Source organism: Melanerpes formicivorus, unplaced genomic scaffold (genome assembly GCF_026170545.1).
Source record: "Melanerpes formicivorus ecotype bairdi unplaced genomic scaffold, bMelFor1.0.p_v2 SCAF_4, whole genome shotgun sequence".
Classification (NCBI taxonomy): Eukaryota; Metazoa; Chordata; class Aves; order Piciformes; family Picidae; genus Melanerpes; species Melanerpes formicivorus.
The window spans coordinates 8882703-8905112 of record NW_027142356.1 but is presented as its reverse complement, the minus strand read 5'-3'; the positions used below and the strand labels follow the sequence as shown (position 1 = coordinate 8905112).

The 22410-nt window shown below is 41.8% G+C and overlaps 1 protein-coding gene across 1 annotated transcript; it reads right to left on the bottom strand.

The window, feature by feature from the left end:
* Nucleotides 1-22119, bottom strand: HADH (hydroxyacyl-CoA dehydrogenase). Its single transcript, XM_068136889.1, has 8 exons — nucleotides 21953-22119; nucleotides 18123-18251; nucleotides 17129-17286; nucleotides 11252-11378; nucleotides 7707-7796; nucleotides 6136-6208; nucleotides 2890-3006; nucleotides 1-2077 (listed from the first exon to the last, which is right to left on the bottom strand). The coding sequence occupies exons 1-8, from the start codon at nucleotides 22079-22081 to the stop codon at nucleotides 1959-1961; spliced, it is 942 nt and encodes a 313-aa protein (XP_067992990.1). The 5' UTR covers nucleotides 22082-22119; the 3' UTR covers nucleotides 1-1958.
* Nucleotides 22120-22410: the final 291 nt, after the last annotated feature.

Genomic DNA, 22410 nt, shown 5'->3' with positions numbered 1-22410 from the left:
AAAGTTTGGGTCTCTAAAATATCCCATTTAATAGTGAAAGTATTTTGCACATTTAACATTAAATACATTTACAGCAAAGCATAGGCTAAGTGTTTCCAAACTAAAAATGATCTTCCAAAGTAAAAGGAGCAGCACTGAGTTCACACTGCCTAAATGTTGTAAAAAACAGACACAAAAGTAATACATGTTCCCATTTTTAAGTACTACTCGAAACAGTAGTTCTGAAACTAATTTCACCCTGCAGCACTTGAAAGTCACTGGAACTGATTTACAGGCATGAAGAACCTTCAAGTGAAACAGACTTCAGATGCAAGAAGTGGACTGTGTTTTAAGGAAACCAACTCAATTTAACAACACATTGGGGGGTAAAGGAAAGAGAATGTCTGCAGTACCATTTCTTTCCTTAAGCCTTTTGTTTCAAGATAAGCAAGTCAAGAAGATCTTTAATTAGCAACAAGGATCCAATAAACCAACAACTTTTATTCCAAAGATATTTCTTGTATGATCACGTCCAAGCAAATAGCATGTGTCAGCCTCAGTTTCTTTATATGCAGTCAGAATAAGATGTTGGAGGAGAGAGTAAGAGGCAACCTAAATAATTCTTCATAATTTCTTTAATTAAAAAAAAATAATATATATATATAAGCACTCAGTTTGCAGATCCAAAATACAGAAAGGAAAAGATGGCCATTACTCAGCTGAACTGGAACTCCAACCCTCATGCCCACTCACGCTGCAGTTCTTGGAGAAAAGGCAAGATTTGCAGCCCTCCCACCAGGAACAAATTCATTCTGCTAAGTTCCAAGAAATAAAGCTGCAAAACAGAAGGTACCTCACACAACCAGACACACCTATTTGTTTACACAGCACAGACTCCAATCCCTTGAAGTACTCAACTCAAGTACCCAAGTAGTAGTGTAGCATGAGAAAATGACACTTGAAATGAATAGCCAGTAAATGAAGCAAATTTGCTGGATGCTAGAAAGCATGTGTAAGCTTTCATCAGCTCCCTAGTTTAGTTATTGGAACAGGCTGCCCAGGCAAGTGGTGGAGTCACCATCCCTGGAGTTATTTAAAGGACACATGGATGTGGTGCTGAGGAACATGGTTTACTGGTAGTAACTTGGCAGTAGTGGTGGGATTTCAAGCTCTGGGTGAGCTCACTTGATCTCAAAGGTCTCTTCCAACCTCAGCAGTTCTATCATTCTATGACTTGACCTTTCAGAATAGAAGCTACCTATTTATTACATTTCTAGAGGACCTAGGAAAAAGAAGACCCCCCCCCAGCTGGTATTCCAAACTACTGGAAAATACCAGTACGAATCATGAGTTCTGCTTTTAAATGCTGTATTTGGAACCTTTTGTCCAGGTGACAGCCTGCCACTGCAGGATTATTTGATGTTTTCTTGTTAAACAATATGACATTAAAACAAATTATTGTTGAAGGCACTGTAATTTCCACCTACAGATTAGCACTGCACTTAGGAGAAACCCTAACAAAACACCTTTCTGTCTTTCCACCGTGACACTTGCCAGAGTGAAAGGAGACTGCCACCCAGTGGGCTGCAACCAAGCACATGAGCTGCAAGCTAGAACATTCAACCCAGAATTGTTGAAAACTTTATTTTTAAGAAAGTGTGGTTAATTTTTTAGAATTTCCCCTATTAACATAATAATGTTTCAAATCCATAACTTCACTTGTCAGCCTGTGCTGCATGTGAAAAATCAACCTTCACATGAAGGCACTGTACATGAAGGCTTGTCAGAATTATAAGAAAACAATGAATCTACCAAATCAAGCTCTCACCAGAGAAATAGTTACCTAGTGCAATCACTCAGTTCAGAGATGTCTTATTTTCTAAATGCAGTCTGTGCCATCCTTGTGGAGGTTTAAACTGAATTCACCTGCAATTGCCTGGCAATGCTGTGTAGCACAGAGAGTTTAACACCTCTGGAGTTCATTTGTACTTGTAAAAACCTTCTCCCGTCTTCTTGCCCAGCTTCTTTTCTTGTACCAGTTTGTTCAGGAGTGGGCTGGGTGCAAAAAGGGGATTGTTGGGCTCTAATGCATGCCATCCTAGCAGAGGAAAAGAAGTGGCTAAATTAGAAACAGTTCTGCATAAACAGAAAAGGCAACAGAGATCCACATCTCCTTAGAAAAACATGAAGAGCTCAGAAAACTGAAGGTGGTTTGCAACTTACTCTGGACTGAGACCTCACAATACAGCTTCAAAAAAAAGCACAGATCAGCACTGCTAATTATGAGCAGCTAGCATTCAGGCATAGTCTATTCTGAACCCCTTATAATGTCCACAGCCGAGCACTTGTAATGCTTCCAAAAAAACCCCATAAAATTAAGGAAAACATCAAAAAAAACACATTTAAGTACAAGAAAACAGAACAAAGGCTACACTGAACAGAAATTCAAGTGGAAAGAAATTCCAAGCTGAATCTCCACCTGTGCAAGACACGGTCACTTAGAACAATGTAATGTTGCTCCACAGTACTGGCTAAAATGAAAAGAGGTTTCCCTGTGCTTTTCATCAGAATTTCTTACCTCCAAGCACATGTTTCTCTTCCCATTGACTTTTTTTTTTTTTGTAGTTACATAAAGTTCCATCAATACTATTATTTTCTACTGGAACTTGATGAAGTCAGCAAAACCACCGTTTTTTCTGTCCTCATGTATGCAGGGAACAGGCATACAGTACAAGTACTGTACTCATACAGCTTTCTGAGCTGAATTCGCATTCCCTTCTCCTCAGCAGTTAAAAGGCTATGCCATAAGCATTCAGTTTAAAACTAATTAAAGAGTTAGATTTTCATTAGAACATGCATCTACAATTTTGCTAAAAAGGGGAAAAACAGAAGAAAATAAGCATGCAGTACCATCTATAATGTATTTACTGGTATCCAACCCAACATAGTCCAGCAGTTCAAATGGACCCATGGGATAGCCAGCCCCAAGCTTCATAGCAACATCAATATCTTCCTTTGATGCATCTCCTAGAGAAAAGATTGACAGTTTGATGAACAGAGAAGACTCTGCATATACTTGGCACCAGTAATAAATAATTAAGAGAGTGTTATTTCACCCTGGTGCAGCTCTTCACAGAAATCTCTGCACGTTTCAGAACCACAAAAACTGGAGTCAGCATACACATGCTGAAGTACAAAGCTAAATCTCTCTCCAAAAAAAAGAAATTTAAAAGAAGCCCTGCAGGCCTGTTTTCCATTTTTCTGGCTTCCTCTGGCATTTCCATATAGATCACTACACTACTGATGGAGCCATAGCTATGGTACTCAACCTGTCAGAAAGGCTAGAGAAAGAAATGGTCACTAAGAACTGAGAGCTTCTTTTAGAGCCAGCTGAATAGTGGAAGGCAGGCAAGATCTCAATTTCAGCTTCAGAAGATCAGCAGCAGCTTCTGAATGGTGCAAAGGACACAGCTTCCCTTAATCCACAAGAGCAAGTAATACCCAGCTGATGGACAAGGCAGGGATGGGATGGGGAGGAGAGCGGAAGCAGAGTAGCAGAATGAATGAAAGCAACTTTTACCAGAGGTTACTCATCAGCATCAGAAAGCAGACAGGAATGACCTGAGGAGATAGTGCAGGTGCAGTTAAACTTGTGAATTCCAAAATGGTAAAAAAAAAAAATTACAAATTATCAGAAATTTGTTATTCAGTCTGTGCCTATAAAAATATAAACCCTGTGTTGCCACACTGTCACAGCTGACATTCACCTCATTCTGGGGTGAAGTATGCTCCCAGTCTGCTGGGAATGCATACTTAGTAGTGTCATGAAAGCAGAGGCACCTTTTCTGCTTATTTCTAACACATATTTTGTTGAATACAGTGCACTTCTTTGCAGATCCTGTTAAAAGGATGATGTTAAACAAACCCCAGAGGTACTTGTTAAATAATGTCCATGCTTGATGCATTCAGGTAGTCAGGGTGTCCCAAACCTTGGCAGACACAACCTGTGCAATTTCTATACCTAAGATCAGAGAATCTTAGAAATACATTTCAAAAATCTCTTGTAAAGGCAGCAACTTCAGTGGAACTTCTGTATGAAGTAATAATTTTTATGTATCTCCTTTTTACTCTTTAAGCTGACAATTTCATTTTTTAAACCACATTTTATTTCTGAGAAACTACAAAGATTAGCCTTACCTAGTTCTGACATAAATTCAGTTCCCTAATTCAAACACAGGTGAATCCCTAACTCATTTGAAGCTGATGCAGATGCACATACTTTTTTACCCACAGATTTGTCTCACTTTGTCAAACGTGGGACTTGGCTACCTGACAGTACACAGTTTTGTTACAATACAATAAAAAACAGTAAAAGGGCAAACAAGGGTTGTATCCCCAGCTCATAGTAGTCTCCTAAAAAAATCAGACTTCCACAGAAACTTGACTGCCTGCTTTCTTTGGGGTTTCTGCTAAGAAGAGAGCAGTACAGAGCACCGCACAGTAGTATTTCTAATACGTCCCCTGTTTAAATCACAGATAACATGCTAAAGGTGTTTTGCCTATGCAGAGGCACACATTTAACCCAAGGAGATTTTGTGCATATAAAAACTCAAGGACTGACCCAATAAAATGGTATTTCAGTGCTTGGGGTTGCCAGGAGAGAGACCCAGTTTCATACTAATGTGGATGACAATCTGGCTCCAGTGTCTACTCTGAGAATTAACGCAAAGGGTATGATAAAAATTTAACTTGATTCAATGGAAAACACGCATTAGAAGGCAGCCATCAGGCTTTTCAAAACATTAACCAGCTTTGTAAATAGACCTCATTAGAGTTAAAAATTCATAAGTGAACTTTTAAGCAAGTTTGGAAACATCACACTGTTGAACAAAATACAAACAGAATAAAGATTAAATCGAAATATTGTTTCGTTTAGGCAGAAACCGGCCAATTTTAACACACAATCTCAGTGACTTTTCTTCTACAGTTAATTAAAAGTTCTATTGTCTCCTGAAATATGCATAATGATATGCATCACTTAACAAAGGCACCTTGCACACACACTGGAACACTCACACATTTTATTAAAACTGTGACTTTTTCTAGGGGAATAATGCCCCCTCACATCCACGCTTCTGCCTTTCAAGTCATTAAATTTGCTCTTTTCTCCCTTTGAGATGTAATTAGGTACATCTGTTGATGGATAAACAAGTAGTGTTGGTTTAGAGGTTTTTTTTTTTTCTTCCTGGAGATCAAACCATCCTTCTCATGTGCTATAAAAGAGATTTTTAATATTTAAAGCATATTTGGTGGAACCCTCATAATGGAGTGCTTTCATCTGTAAAAAATCAGTGATTTCAAAAACAAAACGTTTCAAATGACATCCTTAGTAGCAGGGAGCTATAAGCAATGCACTTGAAATAAAAGCAATTATAGCCTGTAATTTCTTCATCCACTATATTATAGGCTTGTCTCCTTTTTGAAGACATTACCAATGCTCTGAAAAATTTAGTGGTTCTTTGGAGATTTGTCATTATTCCTACATATCCTCACTATTAACATAATAGAGACCAGCAGTGAGATGGGAGTTCCTCAAGCACCTGTGTTGAAAAAAAGGACATAGAAGATGAACAGGGTGTTTTGTGGGGCAATGGTTGAGCCCAAATCACATGTATGTTTAGCACTGTAGTGTGACACTCAGTATATATTACCTACTTTAGGTGAAAGCTGGAGTTGTTTGCTCACAAGCCAAATATAAGCAAACTCTGGAGAACTTTGCTATGGGTCCCATTAGGGAGATTTTCAACCACTTTCATTAACAACTCAGGATGGAAGAGTGAAGTTCCTGGTTAGCTGGCAGAGAGTATTTTTACAAAGGCACTACGCACACCTTGCCACCTCCAAATCAGAAACTTTTTCCCCCACCAGAATTTCCCACTGAAGTAACTAGTACCTTCTGACTCTGCATACACTGACATTTCAAACTGAAGACAAGGTGTTCCCAGCTACACATGCTGGCTCCTATTTGATGTTCATTGTTGACTTCCAACTGTTAAGGTCTGAAAGTTTTGAGGGAATCCCAGGGCTTTTCTGAAGGAATATAATATTTAGCAGTTATTTGCCAAGATTCCCTGAATTCAATATCCCAACAAGTACCTCTCTCAAAAAGTCGAACAGCTTCCATCATGTAAGGCACCAAGAGACGGTTTACAATAAACCCTGGAGTATCCTATGAGAAAGTAAAAAAGGGATTTTAAACAAACATTCTTTAGCAGTACTACACTCAAGGCCTATATGATAGTTTAAATAAGTAGATGTAGACACTTATTGAGTCATCAACTGCTGGTGCTCTCCAAACCATATTTTTCACGATTGATCTGCTCAGTGCTAAAACACAACAGAGGAAATTCACAAACAAGGAATGGCACAGAAACACTCACCATGACTGAGAACAATAAAACTACCACAAGCTCAACTCCTTAATCTTAAAATAATTTAATGAGGCCAGTTGGCAAATGCCTTTTCTTTACTAAAATTCTGCTGATAAAATTTCCTGAATGATACCAGAAGAGCATTTCCAACATTTTCTTTTTTAGTGTGCTCACAAAAAAAACCCAAAACAAAACACCAACAACTCCTGGCTAAACAGTCTGCTTCAACAACAAACACCAACACTATCAATGGAAAGATAAGATACTTGCTGCCAGAAGAAGATAAACTGATACAGGACTTCTTTGATTAAAAAAATCAAAATAAATACAGAGAAAGTGCTTTGCAAATATAGTATTGTTTCATCCACTACTACTGTTTCAGGTGCTCATTGTTCATTCTGTCTCAATATTTAATCCAGAGAATTCCAAGCAACTTTTCTTCTACAAACAGGAATAAAAAATTTTAAAAGGACAAAAACCCCCAAAAAGTTCAGCCATTCAGACTGCATTGTCCTCTATCCAAGCTGATTTATAACTGTAATTCATTATATATTCTGCACATCACATACTGCAAAACTGTGACACAAACTGGGGGGGCTGGGGGAGGGGGAAGTCAACTAAGGCCACAGAGCTATTGAGGAGTACAGCCAGAATTAGTCCAGAATCCAGACACTGAATGACTGGCAACTACCAGATTGCAGGGCCTTCTTTTTATGAACAGATGTCTCCTGGGGGCTATGAAAATCAAGGCAAACAGCTTGCATAAAGCTACCCAGACCACAAGTTAATGGATTTGGAAAAAGTGGGCTTAGGAAGTAGGGTGCTCTGCTAGAGGGGGTAAAAAAGAGAAAAAGAGAGCTGCAATTCAATAGAAGATTAATATGGGTCTAATTACTTCAGTGTTAAGAAAAACTTGCAGTAAGCACACACCATGGAGGATTCATCCAGCTGCCTCACAGTAAAAGAGGTAACAGTCTTGTCTCAAGAAGGCCTAAAGGTGAGCTCCTACTTAACCTCTCCAGTCCAGGCTTCTGCAGGACTGGAAAAGAAAATAAAATGTAAAAAGCCCAATACTTGTGAGTTTTCCTGCTCTAGAAGAGATGTTTCAATCACTCTACTTTGAGGGATTTGTGGGTGTTTTCTTTATCAAAATGCTTTTAATAGGGAAGAGAAACTGGACAAAAAGCAGCCTGGAAGTTCTTGAAATGATCTTGTATCTACTAAAACTTACTACCTTAAAATTAGTAGTTTTTAAGCATAGATCTTTTGAACACCATACAATAAATATGTACTCACCTTGCAACTGACAGGACTTTTCCCTACTGCTTTGCTGAAATCCATAAGTGATTCAAAAGTCTTTTGGCTGGTCATTGGAGTCCTGATGACCTGGCCAGAGGGAATGTAAAGAGGTTGCAAGAACACTTATTTCCCAGTACAGCAATGATTAAATTGTAATCCAAAGCACTGTTCCAGAAATTCACACATTTATTTTACAAAAAAAACCCACCAAAAAATATTTCAGTGGATTTATAGGTAACAGACACATAAATCTATTTTAAAGGTAGGTACAACATTTTGCACATTTCAAAACTAGGTGTTTAAGAGAGTTTCCCACCCTGCCAGTATGGATGGTAAAATAGATCATCCTTTGCAACCACGTTTACCCATTATAGCGTAACAAAACAAACTTTAAATGCTACAAAGTCTCTGCCGCCTTGGGAAACAGCAACTTCATCTCTGGGGAGCCACACCAACAGATATAGTGCCTGATATAAAGCATTGTGACCAATGTAAACGTAAGATTTAATTCTAAAGGAAATGGAAAAATCTATCTTTCAAATCTATGACAGCCTCTTAGCTTTGAGCAGTACATTTCCACGTTTATTTTCCTCACAACCGAGTCTTTTGTCACATGGAGTTATTTTCAATACTTAACTGGGATGCACAAAGTCATTAAGAGACCTACCCTCAACCCCACCCCAAAAAGAAAAAAAGGAAGAAAATAGACCTGACAAAGTTGAACTGCTTGTGGTATTTGTGTTGAAACTGACCTGTGTGCTTTAACTGAAAACTCCTACACATCAGCAGTTATGGCTGACCTTGTTCATACCTTAAGTCACAGAGACATTTCCTCTGACTGATGCAAGGCCAACAAAAAACTGCTGCTAGGACTGAGGAAAAGTCTTCTTTGTCAGCAGTAAAGAGTGCTCTTTCACTTTGATATCAGATAAAAATATCTGAGATACTTACATAAGACTGTAACAATTTCAAGAATGAGCTTTTACTATATACTTCAGAATTTTGAATCATTAACATTAGCCTTTTGAATTGTTAGAGAAAGAAATCCCCTGGAAGCTAAGTGCTTCTGAGCAAGAGATCAATAATGAAAAGAGCAGGTAAGACTCAAAGGCACTACAGATTTGTGATCCATGAAGGACAGGTTCCATGACAGATGACTGGCAATTCCAGTAATATCTTTCATAGCTTTTATGCACTTCTCTTGACTTTTCCCTCAGTATCTCAAACTGAAACTTCTGTTTTACACAGAAAATGTTGTTTGACAGTGTTTGTCAAAACCAAGCTTGGTTTACAGCAGATCTGAAACATAAGCAAAGCCTTTAAAAGTGCATTTCAGAAGTGCATTTTAAAAGTGCATTCGGTGTTTTAAAACTTCATCAACTGGAGTGTCTCTGGGGTAGAACATTTGTTAGGTCAGGTGAAAAACCCTACAAATTGACTGACTACAGCATCCAGACAAGGATTGCTCTGATTTATTGGGGGGAGGGTGGGGTGAGTTTGTGGGGTTTTTTGGTAGTTATTTTTTCACAAGCAGTAAGTATCTTCTGTACTTTTCAAATCTTACTTTAGATTTCTAAAGACTATGATTTAATTTAGACTCGAGACAAGATGCAGAACATTTCACCCAGAGAGAGAACTTTCTGACAGCAAGCAGTTCTCAGAACAGAAGTCAATAAAGTATACGTTAACCTAAAGAATTATGCTAAATACTTCTGTTATCTCTGACAATACCTAGAGAATTCCTCTCTTTCCTTCTTACAACATTTTTCTCAGAGCATTTAGCCAGAATATACAGGATGCAATATAAAGCTAACAACAACAAAAAATTACCCAAACACACACATGTGTACAGTTAGTGAGAATCTGCAAGTATTGCAGCCCTCATCAGACACTCATATTCTGAACTAAATTTCATTTCAGTTAAAAGATTTAAACGTTTCAAAAAGGAGAGGAAGAGAATGTTAGGTTTAAGACAAAGAGCAAGCAATGACATAATACATATTTTAAAGGGAAACAAGCAAAAACAATTCTAATGAAGTAGATGTCAGGTGTTCAAAAGGCAATACTAGAAATATTCACCCCTGGGAAAGAGGGAAAGTATTTATAGCATTTAAAGGCATGAAGTATGTGAAATTTTGGGGTAGAGCTGCCAAAAATTTATAGTTCTAGCTGATCAGGGTCAGACATAACAGGGGAAGGTAAGAAAACGGAGAAGAGAGACTTGGGTTTTGGGTTGGGTTTTTTTTTTTCTGAAGCATGATCTTTACTTTGGAGGCTCAGACAAATTGTTGTGTCAGGTTATTTCTTATTCTGCTCTGCACTGCAGCATTACTAGGAGTTGCATGATGCAGCCAAATACAGTATGTTTAGAAAAGATATTTGAAGAGTTATGTAAAACCTTTGTACACTTCCTTGAAGTCTGGGAAATACTGTAATGCCTCCAGACAAATCATCTGGGATACTGAAATAAACATGACCGGCATAATTTCAAAAGTCACAAGGCAGTAAGATTTCATCTCACAGCCATTTTCCATGGGCCAATCTCTTTCAGGTGGTGTGCTCTAACAAGACAAGGAACAGATACAAGCTTGAACACAGAAGATTTCACCTCAACATGAGGAGAAACTTCTTTACAGTGAGGGTGACGGAGCACTGGAGCAGGCTGCCCAGAGAGGTTGTGGATTCACCTTCTCTGGAGACTTTCAAAACCCACTTGGATGCAGACTACCCTAGATGATCCAGCTTTGGCAGGGGGATTGGACTCGACGATCTCTTGAGGTCCCTTCTAACCTCTAATGTACTGTGACACTGTGAAATTCCTCTGATAGTCACTGGACAATTTTGTTTAAGCCATCGGCAATTCTTACTGCTCTCAGAGTCACAGAATTATCAGGGTTGGAAAGAACCTCAAGGATCATCTAGTTCCAATCCCCCTGCCATGGGCAGGGACACCTTCCACCAGATCAGGCTGCCCAGAGCCACATGCAGCCCGGCCTTAAAAACATCCAGGGACAGGGCTTTCACCACCTCCCTGGGCAACCAGTTCCAGTGTCTCACCACCCTTATGGGGAAGAACTTTTTCCTAACATCTAATCTATATCTACCCTCCTGTATCCTGCATCCATGCTTCCTAGTCCTACCACTATGCAACACCCTAAAAAGTCCCTCGCCAGCTTTCTTGTAAGCCCCCTTCAGATATTGGAAGGCCAAAACAAGGTCTCCTCAGAGCCTTCACTTCTCCAAACTGAACAACCCCAACTCTCTCACCCTGTCCTCATACTAAGTTTACCTGAACACCTGAAATGGTCATTACACACAAACAGCACCTCTGCTGGCAGTTCAGCCATAGCTTCAGGCTGAAAGACTTACTGCAGCCTCTTGTACCTGCCCCTCAACAGAGACTGCACTAACCTCTTACCACTAGAGGTAGCTTACTCCTCAGAAGAGCTGCAAGAGCTCTGTGTCATAAATTGAATTTTCAGTGATGACAACTGCATTGCTGTGCTACAGTGATTACTATGTTGATGTGCCAAGACACTTACCTCCACAAGCTTCATCATAGGCACAGGATTGAAGAAATGGAGGCCACCAAATCGGTCCTGCCTGGTGGTTGAGTTGGCCATCTGTGTGATTTGCAAGGACGAAGTGTTGCTGGCAAATATCGTCCGCCTGGAAAAAAGAAAGATAGGGACTGCATAAAAGACAGATATTTTTCTGACAGTGGGAGACTGTAAGAAAATTTTTGTTAAGTCCTCAACTCTCTTCAATTCTTTCAGTAATTCTGAAAACCTAATGGCATTTTTTAAATGGTTAACCCTTTAAGCGCCTATGGAAACCAAATCATTTGCCATATCAAAAATGCACTTTGGAGTCTTAAGAAGAATTTGGATCCTATTTTTTTAATAATGATCAGTGGTTGATATGATGAGCAAAGAGACAATGGGGGGCAAAGATAAAAACTGCCATGCATAGCATACTGCAAGGATAAAGAAAATTACAAGAACTAAGACACATGAAGTCCTTTCCCAGACACAAACCACATTTACTAATTGCATTTTATAATGATTTGAGGAGTTGTTGCTTTTTATTTCCCCTCCAGAAATATCCGAGAACCTCAGTAGCCCTGCAATACTGAAGAAAGACTTGGGAGTATTGATTGATGAGCAACTCAGCATGAGCCAACAGTGTGCTCATAAAGCCCCAAAAGCAAATTGTATCCTCAGCTGCATCAAGACTACTGTGGCCAGCAGATCGAGAGGTGATTCTTCCCCTCTACACTGTTCTTGTAGAACCCCACCTCAATTACTGCATCCAGCTCTGGTATCCCCATCGTAAGAAAGGCATAAAACTCCTGGAGCCCAGGGGAGGAGACCCACAAAGATGACCCAAAGGCTGGAGTATCTCTGCAATGAGGATAGGCTGAGGGAGCTGGGGACTCTAGTGAGACCTTATAGCTGCCTTCCAATACCTGAAGGGAATCTACAGGGATGCTGGAAAGAGACTTTTCATAAGGGTATCTAGCAATAGAACAAGGGGGAACGGCTTGAAGCTGAGGGAGAGTAGGTTTAGGCTGGATCAAAGGAAGAAGCTCTTCAGTATGAAGGTGGTGAGACTCTGGAATAGGTTGCCTAGCGAGGCTGTGTATGCCTCTTTCCTGGAGGTGTTCAAGGCCAGATTAGACGAAGCCTTGAGCAGCCAAGTCTAAATATGAGGTATCCCTGTCCATAGCACAGAGGTTGGAGTAGATGATCTCTAAGGTCCCTTCCAACCTAAGCCATTCCATGATTCTTCAAAACACATAAAATCAGAAACTAGTTTGGAGATTAAATTCTACCTTCCATGCTGGGCTGTATCCTACTGACACTTCAAGAAGTTATCCTGCTGGACTCATCAAATGTCAATCTATATTCTGTTTAGAGTTCACTAAGAGATAACTGAGCTTCACAACTGCGCTTTCAGAAGTTATGTCCACGTTGTGGGGACGTCTGATAGTGGCATTAAAAGAAAACATTTGGTAGTGAAAACAACACCCACAGTGATTTCTTCTTTTTTTAATTGTCTCAGGTTTTGAGAATTCAAGGAGAAGGAAATAAAAAAATCTTGTTTACACTTCTTACAAACATTCTTTTGGTACAATTTTCCACCAGAAAGTGGGCTTTATATTGTTCTGAAGTTGAGCACTAAAAAGAGTATTCAGAGTATTCTGCATTTCATTTTTGACCTTGCAAGGTCAATACATCTAAAAGACACCTTCACTGGAAATCTGCCACTGCACACAAGGAATTTAAATACTCCCATAAAACTTAAGCACATTGATTTGTGAGCTGTAATCACTGCTAGGTTTAGTTCCGGGTTTCCTTAAAGTAAAAGATTTTACCTCGGCCTCTGGTGTGCAGGTGAATACTGTAGCCTCACACAACATAAAACCTTGGAGGGAAAAAGCATCAAATCTGTATTGCATACAAAGTCACTTTATTTACACTTTCTGCTTTCATCAACACATTTATTTTAATTGAGTTTAAAACAGAATTTATATGTCTCTGACTTAGAATTACATCATCCCTGCTTCAGATGACAGCAGAATTGGAAGGCTTTTAGAAGCAATAGAACTAGGGAAGCCCCAGCGATGCTATTCCAGGCACCAGTGTGCTTTCACTTGGTGCCATCTAGTGGGCCAGGAGAAGACACTAAAACCATGGTCTGACAGAAGAGAAAAATACCACTTCAATAAAACTGACCCTTGCAGCACAGCTCCATTCATAGAATCACAGAATTAACCAGGTTGGAAAAGACTTTTGAGACCATCAAGTCCAACCTATTTGACACTGAACACTAAACAACACTTCTGTTCCACCGGTTTTATAACACGCTAGCACAGTGGCCCGTTCCTAGCGGAGCTTCCTTCCACATCCAAAGTTAAGTCCTAGACCAAGAGGTAAGAGATGCTGACAGGCATTTCCACCACACAGAAATAAAATGAAACAAGTACGCAACATCTCTTAATGTGAATACCCAAAAATTCTTTTGTCATATTCATTGCAATCCTGTTTGGGAAAGTGCTGCAATGTTTGTACACCAACAAGCCACAAAGAAGGTGGGGATACTCTATAAAAAAACAAACAAACCAGCATGACCTTTCAAAATGGAAACATGAGACTGAAACAATTAAAGAGGAGGAAAATAGAACAGAGCAGCAATGCTTTATTGCCTGCTCTGAAGATGATGATCATCTACTACAGTAACTACCATAAGGATCAATGTATCATAGTATCATCCAGGGTTGGAAGGGACCACAAGGATCATCTAGTTCCAACCCCCCTGCCACGGGCAGGGACACCCCACACTAGATCAGCCTGCCCAGAGTCTCATCCAGCCTGCTCTTAAACACCTCCAGGGACGGGGCCTCGACCACCTCCCTGGACAACACATTCCAGGGTTTCACCACTCTCATGGTGAAGAACCTCCTCCTCACATCTAGCCTGAATCTCCCCACCTCCAGCTTCATTCCATTCCCCCTAGTCCTATCACTACCTGAGATCCTGAGAAGTCCTTCCCCAGCCTTCCTGTAGGCCCCCTTCAGATACTGGAAGGCCACAATTAGGTCACCTCGGAGCCTTCTCTTCTGCAGACTGAACAGCCCCAACTCCTTCAGTCTGTCCTCATAGGAGAGGTGCTCCAGCCCTCTGATCATCCTCGTGGCCCTTCTCTGGACACGTTCCAGCACCTCCACATCCCTCTTGTAATAGGGGCTCCAGAACTGTACGCAGTACTCCAGGTGGGGTCTCACCAGGGCTGAGTAGAGGGGGAGGATCACCTCCCTCGACCTGCTAGCCACACTTCTCCTGATGCAGCCCAGGATCTGAGAGCAATGTAACATACACAAGCAACTATACAAAGCTCCAAGAACACAAACTAGCCATGCTCTCAGACATCCACAAAAAGCACTTGCTGTTTCACCTGGACAGTTATCCTGATGAAGACTACCCTGAGCTCCCAAAGCTCTCTGGGGTTCTCAACTCTCCTGGCTCATTATATTTTCTCTGAAAATTCAAGACAAATCCACTCCCCACCCCAACATAACACTTCTCTCGACAAAGAACAAATTTCCCACTCCTCCACCTACAGATTCATTTTCACAGGAATTGTAGATCTTTTAGGGAGAAAAAGGAAGAATTATTAAGTTAATTGTGCTTTGTTTTTCAATGCAACCATTTGGGTTTGTGCTGTCTCCAGATTTATCTTCACTGGAGAGATCATTGTAGTGCAAAACCAGGAGACAAACAAGTAGCTGTGACAGCGGAGGTATGGGACACAGTACAAAAGAGGAAAAAAGCAAAGTTCCCGGAAGTTTACATTCCAAAGGCAACATCTTGTCCAAGAAATAGTAACACATAGCCCCTTAAGTTTTCATCAGCTATCAGCTGGTGGTAAGGCCTGGGATTTGAATGAAGACAAGTCCTCCCTCTTCAGAAGCCTGGTCATTCATGATCTCTGCTTATAGCACAGACTTCACAGTGCCATCAATGCCCAGCACCCCATAGAAGCAAAGCTTCTCCCAAGACTCAAAGCTTTCTTTAGACAAACCTTGTCTTTATTACCATCAACCCCACTGTCACTAAGCTGATGCAACAGTAAGGCCATATAATAGTTCTAGAAATTTTGACGTGTTGACTCTTAACAAATGCTGAAGGATACCCATACTAACAAGGAGAGTTTTCCATCCCACCACAGGGCTGCATGGGATGAACGAAGCCTACTGCTTCCTTCTAACGCACTGAAAAACCACTCACCAGGTATTTCTGCCTTTCACCACGCTACTGACCCAATCTGAAACTCCATGCTCCTCACATAATTACAAATTATCCTAACAGCAAATAGTTTAAACACCTGGTTACTAAGTTTCACTATTTTAGCCGCTTTTGTCTGTTTTCATCTAGACTTTTTACACTGCACCATTCTCTTCCCCTCTCTTTATCCTACATGCAAGATACCTGTACGTTCACCATCATTTCCAATTCTCTTGTCCAATGCTCTTTTCCCCAGTCCTGCAAAACCATGCTTTTTGCCACAGGAAGGAGTATATCTGAACAAGTCCCACAACTTTTTAACAATCTTTAATGCAAAATTTGATGTTTCAAGGCAGCTGCGCTTATGAACAGCTCAATCTTACAAAAGAGAGCCTCAGGGTTCCAAATACACATATTATTAAATGAAGCTTCAAGTCCCTGTGCCTGCTTTTCCTTGATGACTGGTTCCAGTTTGCCACTTAGCACACTCTAATTTGCTCATTAGCTTTTGCTGATGTAGGAGAACACAAACACAGGCAACCAAGGGTCTGTTTTCACAAAATAAGCACAATCTAATCACGATCAAGTACCCTGTTAATTGCCAAAGGCAGCTACTTACTTTTGTCTGTCAGACTAAAGCTAAGGACAGGTTACCCTGTGCTCAATGAGCTGCTGTTCGTCATCATTTGATATTCTCAGAAGTGTATGGGACAGCTTAAAAATTTCCCCAGGCTAATACGTCTAGTCTGTGCTTTTGCCAAGAAAGGTTGGACCAGGTTATCCTTGAGATCCCTTCCAAGCATCTTTTCTCACTTGACATTAAATGCAAGCTGTGACTTGCCTAGCTCTTTAGTTAAGACAGTCTAGAACACCTCTTACCCAACACCCCCAGATTTCACTGCACCACCTAAAACCTCGACCTGCAAACAGGCGAGGTCTTGTGATCCTGAATCATCTACCACAAGGATTAAGCCCCTAAGACTGAGAAGCTCAGCTTACAGCATTTTTGGGGTTGGTTATAATTCAACAGTGATCTTCAACAGTTATCAAATATAGTTCAAAGACAGTTCCATGGACTGAGTAGCTGAGTGAGTGCACACTAATGAATTGTATTTTTATCTGAGAGAGTAACCAGAGATGAGCTGTTTCCAAACTTTCACAAAACAAAGAACTTACGTTCACTTCAGCTACTGCTGAGCTGTGACAGCTGAGATTTCTTAAAACTCCTTTATGCCAGGTGCACTGACAACAAACACTTTATCATCCCAATTCTTTATTTAAATATGGGAACATGTATATTAAGTACATCTCATGTGTTCCATGACAAAGTTATCCTACTCTAGAGTACTTAAGATTTGGATTTAGATTTGAACTTGCTGAGTAGATGGGCTAACCACACCCAGGAGCACATCAAATGAAGCAATGCAACAAGTAAATAAACCTGATCAATACACCTGGAATTGATTGTAACATATGCACCTGGCACAACAACTGCTCTGTATACCTCACAGCCTGGAATCACTGTTGTTTTTTTTTAAAGCAGCTAAGGAAATGCACAACTAACAGTACAAGAATAAAAACAGAAGATAGAAAGGTCTCAGTTTCAAAATGTAACAGGAAAAATACACATACTCTGGAGCAAACTTATCCAGCCTCTTGAAGAGTTCATTTTTAACTTCCAGGTTCTCCACAATGGCCTCTATCACCAGATCTGTGCTGTGGACCACAGCTCCTGCATCTGTGCTTGTTGTGATGTTCTTTAAGGTCTTCTCAACGAACTCAGCACCAGCCTGAAACAATTCCAAGAAGTTGCAACATCTATTTCCAAAATTTCCAACTTCATTTTTACATGAAATGAAAAATCCCCTTATGTGCACTGCAATGATTCTCAGCCCTCAAAAATTCAGGCTGCCACATCTCCAGATCAGTAAGGAAGTTCCAAGTACATACAGATATAGTGCTCTCACTGGCAAAATTTTCCTAGCCAATCAAATATGCTTTGAAGGGAGACCTCTGAATTCATTCTGCACAGAAAGACAAGCACAGCAACAAATAACCCATAAGATATGATTTTAGATGCATCAACTGCCCCAAAGTCACTTGCTGTATGTTAAGTCTTACTTACTTAAATGCCAAGTATTTTATACATCTAATTCATATTACTCCAGGGTTGTTAAACTTGCATAACTTGCACTCTCATTTCCACTGCAGTAACCCTGTGCCCAAGCCTTCTGGGGTACAGGGGGATGTAAAGATTCCTTACTAAGCTATTAAGACAATTTTGTTGCTATTTGCTTTTGGACAAAATTGGTGCATTCCCAGGTAAGTGCTCAATTAAGTTAGGATAATTTGGCACCATCTCACATTTAGCATGTGTTTTAAAAAGTCACCAAGTTGTCTTAAACCTTTATCTCAAGGCTGAAGCAAAGAAAATAAGGTAACACGTTTCAAACCACCCCGAATCAAAAAAGGAAAGTCCAGGTTCTTCAGCACACTCCAAAATGTTGTCTTTTTAAGCTATTGTATTAATATGCTCTATAATGTCTAACTGTAAACTATATCAGAACATCAGCATGACAGGTTTTATTCTCCTAAGTCTTCCTAGAGGAATAAAGTAGATGTTAACCTCAGGCTTGTCTGCAAATTTCTTCTTTGTGACTCTCTTCAAGCTCTCTTCAATCCCTTTTGTAGACTTCTTAAGGATTTCCTCTGACTGGTCTACTAACACCACAGTGTGACCACTGGCTGCTGCAACCTGAAAGTTAAAAGAAAAAAGAGGATTCAACATCAGTATCATGAAACAAACAACCATACTGATCTGTGTTGGGCAGGTAAGACACCAGGCAAAGAACCAGGCAGAAGAGAGGTAAAAATCACTGAATGAAGACTTGCACACTCTGCTAGAAAAATCATAAATACCTGCACAAAGTTGGGGCAGAGGGAAAGGAATAAAGGTTTCAAACGACCTAAGGGAAAAAGCAAACAAACAAAACACCACAACACATTTTTCCTACATCTGCAGGCAGCTGAATTTGTGGCTATGCCTAGAGAATAAAACAGCTGTCTTGAAAAGAGCCAAGTGGCTTAGTGGTGATTGCTGGATCTTCTAAGGAAAAGGGCTGTGGAGACCAGACCTGAAATGCTGGCAGGGTGAGCGGGTGGCATAAGGGATGGCTAACTCTGTTTTCATGGAATAGTACCTATCACAACTCTGCTGTTAGGCCATAAGCATGTGTGTCCCTGCAGCAACGGGAAGGTAACATTGTAGCTGGGAGTGGCAGTGAAACATTTGCCACTCATGGCCTGAACAGCCCACATATTCTCCTTACTACTGATACCGTACAAACCCGGGCTCCACTACAGACAGCACTGCTGGGTTGTCTCTTTGGTTGGTATTCAACTAATTTTCCAACACATGAAGTCACCTTCTCATATTGCAACAGTCTGTTAAAAATAATCAGCTGTTCACTATCTATTTCTTCACTATTGTTTCATTTGTGTTTCTCTTGTTGTTTAGAAAAAGCCAATCTTCATTTTCAGAATTCTTGAATTAACAGAGTTGTAACATCAGTGTGGAGAACAGATGTTTAAAACCAGTCAGTGGGAGCGTATTTTTAAATCACACAACTTAGGAGCTTCCCTCCTGCAAGCTTTTACTTTACATCAGACCTTGCACCTGGAGACTAAAGACTCTCTCCCCTGCCCACAAGAACTATTCCAACAAGTCTAGCTGAAATGAGAAATACAGAGATATGTTCTGTAGAAAAGCAAGTGCTACCCTAATCTGAGTTGTCTCACTAATCCAGCAAATAGAGAAAAGCCAGACTGCTGCCGAACAGCAGCGGTTCAGCTTTAACAAGGCACCAGTCTGCAGCTAGATAATTAATGCATTTTCACTATAGCCATTTCATAAAAACCAATCAATCATAAATAATGTTCAAACGAAGCTTGGACTTGCACTCCCAATGCTCCCAACTCACGTTGTCAGGAGAAGCTGACCTCTGCTAAAATGTGTGAATGAAAACCAGGAGTTTGTGACTTCTGATTCTGCCACGTGAAAAGCACTCCTCTGTGAGAAAGGCATTAACCGACTCCTCAGCAGTCTTGTTTCCTGCTATTAAGATCACTGGATAGTAAAGTCTGAATGAACTTGTGTTTGACTTGCAAGGAGACAGTAGGACCTTTTGCCATTTTTATTCTTTCCTGTTCATGTAAATATGCTAAGAATGAGGTGGGGAAAAGGAGATATTACTTTTTCTAGGGTTTGTTTTCCAGCTGGTCAGTGATTTTAACTGGATAGGAATTATAACTGTAAATGGATAACCAGTGAAACATCTCTTACAAATGTGCTTGGTATTGATTTTTTTCTTCTGAAGAGTGCAGGATCTTGCTTTACCATTGCAAATGATCAGCAATGGATGAAGTGTGTGGAGTCCAAGTCCAAGCTTTGTTTGAGCATTATTTACCAGAGATTTGACAGGAATGTGAGAAATCTTCAGTCCTGAGAATCACAGAATATTAGGGGCTGGAAAGGACCTCAAAAGATCATCCCTGCCAGAGCAGGATCACCTAGAGCACAGAACACATCCAGGCGGGTTTTGAATATCTCCAGAGAGGGAGACTCCACACACCCCGGAGCAGCCTGTTCCAGTGTTCTGTCACTCTCACAGTGGAAAAAAATGTCCTCATGTTTCCATGGAACTCCCTGTGACTCAACTTTCACCCACTGCCCCTTGTCCCGTCATCAGGCATCACAGAGCAGAGCCTGGCTCCATCCTCTTGGCACTCACCCCTTATATATTTATAAATATTAATGAGGTCACCCCTTAGTCTCCTCTTCTCCAAGCTAAAAAGCCCCAGCTCCTTCTCCTCATAAGAAAGAGATTCCACTCCCTTAATCATTTTTGTGGCTCTGTGACAGACTCAAGCAGTTCCCTGTCCTTGAACTAAGGGGCCCAGAACTGGACACAATATTCCAGACACAGCCTCACCAGGGCAGAGTAGAGGGGGAAGAGATCCTCTCTTGACCTAACCACACCCTTTCTAATACACCCCAGAATGCCACTGGCCTTCCTGGCCACGAGACCACACTGCTGGAAAGAAATCCATTAATTAAAATGGAGAATTGCTATTTATGAAATCCAACCTCACTGTCAGTTTCTACCTGGGGATGCCTGAATACTCCAGTTTGTGAAGTCTGTGAACTACTACTATCTTGGGCAACAGGCTCTGTGGATTAAGTAAATACATAAATCACTGACAGGGCCTGCTCAGTCTTCTGTCCCAAAGCCATCAAGTTAAAGGTGAACTTGAAGGCCAAATGACTGACACTAAACAATAGGAAAAGAAGCCCTATTTAAATATTAACCATTTCACAATTCTGCAAATGACCAACAGCTAAAAGTTCATTTTAGCTGCTGCATTCTACTTGAATAACCCACAAAACATGACTTGATCTGCTTCCTGGGCAAGGCAGAAGCTTCTTTCTTGGATCAACATTTACAGAATACTACTACACACTATGTGCTTTATAGATACTGCACATAATGGCTTCAGAACCAACGTAAGCAATTCCAAACATCAAACTCGGTTCTTCCCTACCCATCTGACTGGAGGGTGAGTGGATTAGGCAGGCAACAAAGCTTTGAAAGTTGAGCAAGCAGCCAGCAGCGCTGCAGCAACACTTTCGACTCCTCCTCAGCAATCAAAACAGAATTGGCAGAAGTTTGCCAACACAGAGTCTTCACCCACGGGTTTTGATGAGTCCGCGCTGCCCACGCCAGCTCAGCTACATCCTTGATAGGCCAGGGCCACGCTGCTGGCCTGTAGCCCAGGGCTGTCCGTGCAAAGGCAACCGCTGCTCCCAACACACACACTCACCCACACACACACACTCAGGCTCCGACCCGCACTGCGTGACGTAATTTGAACACAAACTGTAACACACATGGAGAAGTTCTGGTTTGGGTTCTTCTTTAATATTGCTCCTGCCTTGCAGATTACGATGGAGTTAATCGAGTGCTGACTCAACTCGCCCATGCTGGCCAGGCCGGGCCAGCACAGGGCACCTGCGGGGAAGGAGGGCGGAGCGGGGCTGCTTCGTCCTCCCCTGCTCGCTCGGGCCGGGCTGGAGCAAGCACTGGAGCCGGGCTCAACTCGAAATAAAAAACTGAAGTGGAATGCAAGAAGCGAACGGGACGCCAAGAGCAGCAGGGCAGGGTGGCTGAGGTCCTCGATGCTGGCTCTGCCCGGGAAGGGGCCCCAGTTGGCAGCGCAGCCTCCGGAGGAGCCGAACACCAGCGTGGCCTCCGCCTAACCCCACTGGCCCGTGGAAAGGCGAGCCCCAGCCCCAAACGACGAGCCGTGAGGGGCCCTTACGCTGCACGCCCGTTCCACGGCCGCCATGCTGCCGCCTCCCCTCACCCCAGCTCCGCCGCCAGACCGAGCCACACTCACCTGAGCGATGCCAGCGCCCATGAGGCCACCACCGATGATCGTCACATGCTTGATGATCAGCTTCTTGGCGGCCGCGGTGGCTGCGGCGGAGGAAGCGGCGCGCACGAAGTGGCGGGTGGCGAAGGCCATAGCGAAAGCGGGTGGCGGACAGCGCCGAGCAAGAGGCAGCGGGACCGGGCGGGGCGAGAGTCACGCTCCGCCCCGGGGAGCAGCGCGGGGCGGTGGCGGGCCCCGCGGCCGGCTGCTCGCTGCCCCGAAAGGCGATGTCAAGTCCTTCACCTTCGCTACTTTTAACTCCTCAAGAGAAGTCAGGTAGCAACAGCAAGGTCAGCACAAGGGTTAACCCCACCCTTGTAGGCTGGCGTTGCGCCCGAGGCGGGCCCGCCGAGGCGGGCTGCTGTGAGTTCTGCCCTTCCAGCGGAGGTCACCGCGCGGCCGTCAAAGCCTTCCCCCTCCTG

What these genes read in the sequence shown, in the direction of transcription:
- HADH (XM_068136889.1), bottom strand. Translation starts at nt 22,081, where the DNA reads ATGGCCTTCGCCACCCGCCACTTCGTGCGCGCCGCTTCCTCCGCCGCA. An exon ending in TGGGCGCTGGCATCGCTCAG is followed by an intron (nt 18,252 to 21,952) that starts GTGAGTGTGGCT and finishes TTTAACTTTCAG; the next exon opens with GTTGCAGCAGCCAGTGGTCA. An exon ending in CAGTAAATACATTATAGATG is followed by an intron (nt 2,078 to 2,889) that starts GTACTGCATGCT and finishes TTCCTCTGCTAG; the next exon opens with GATGGCATGCATTAGAGCCC.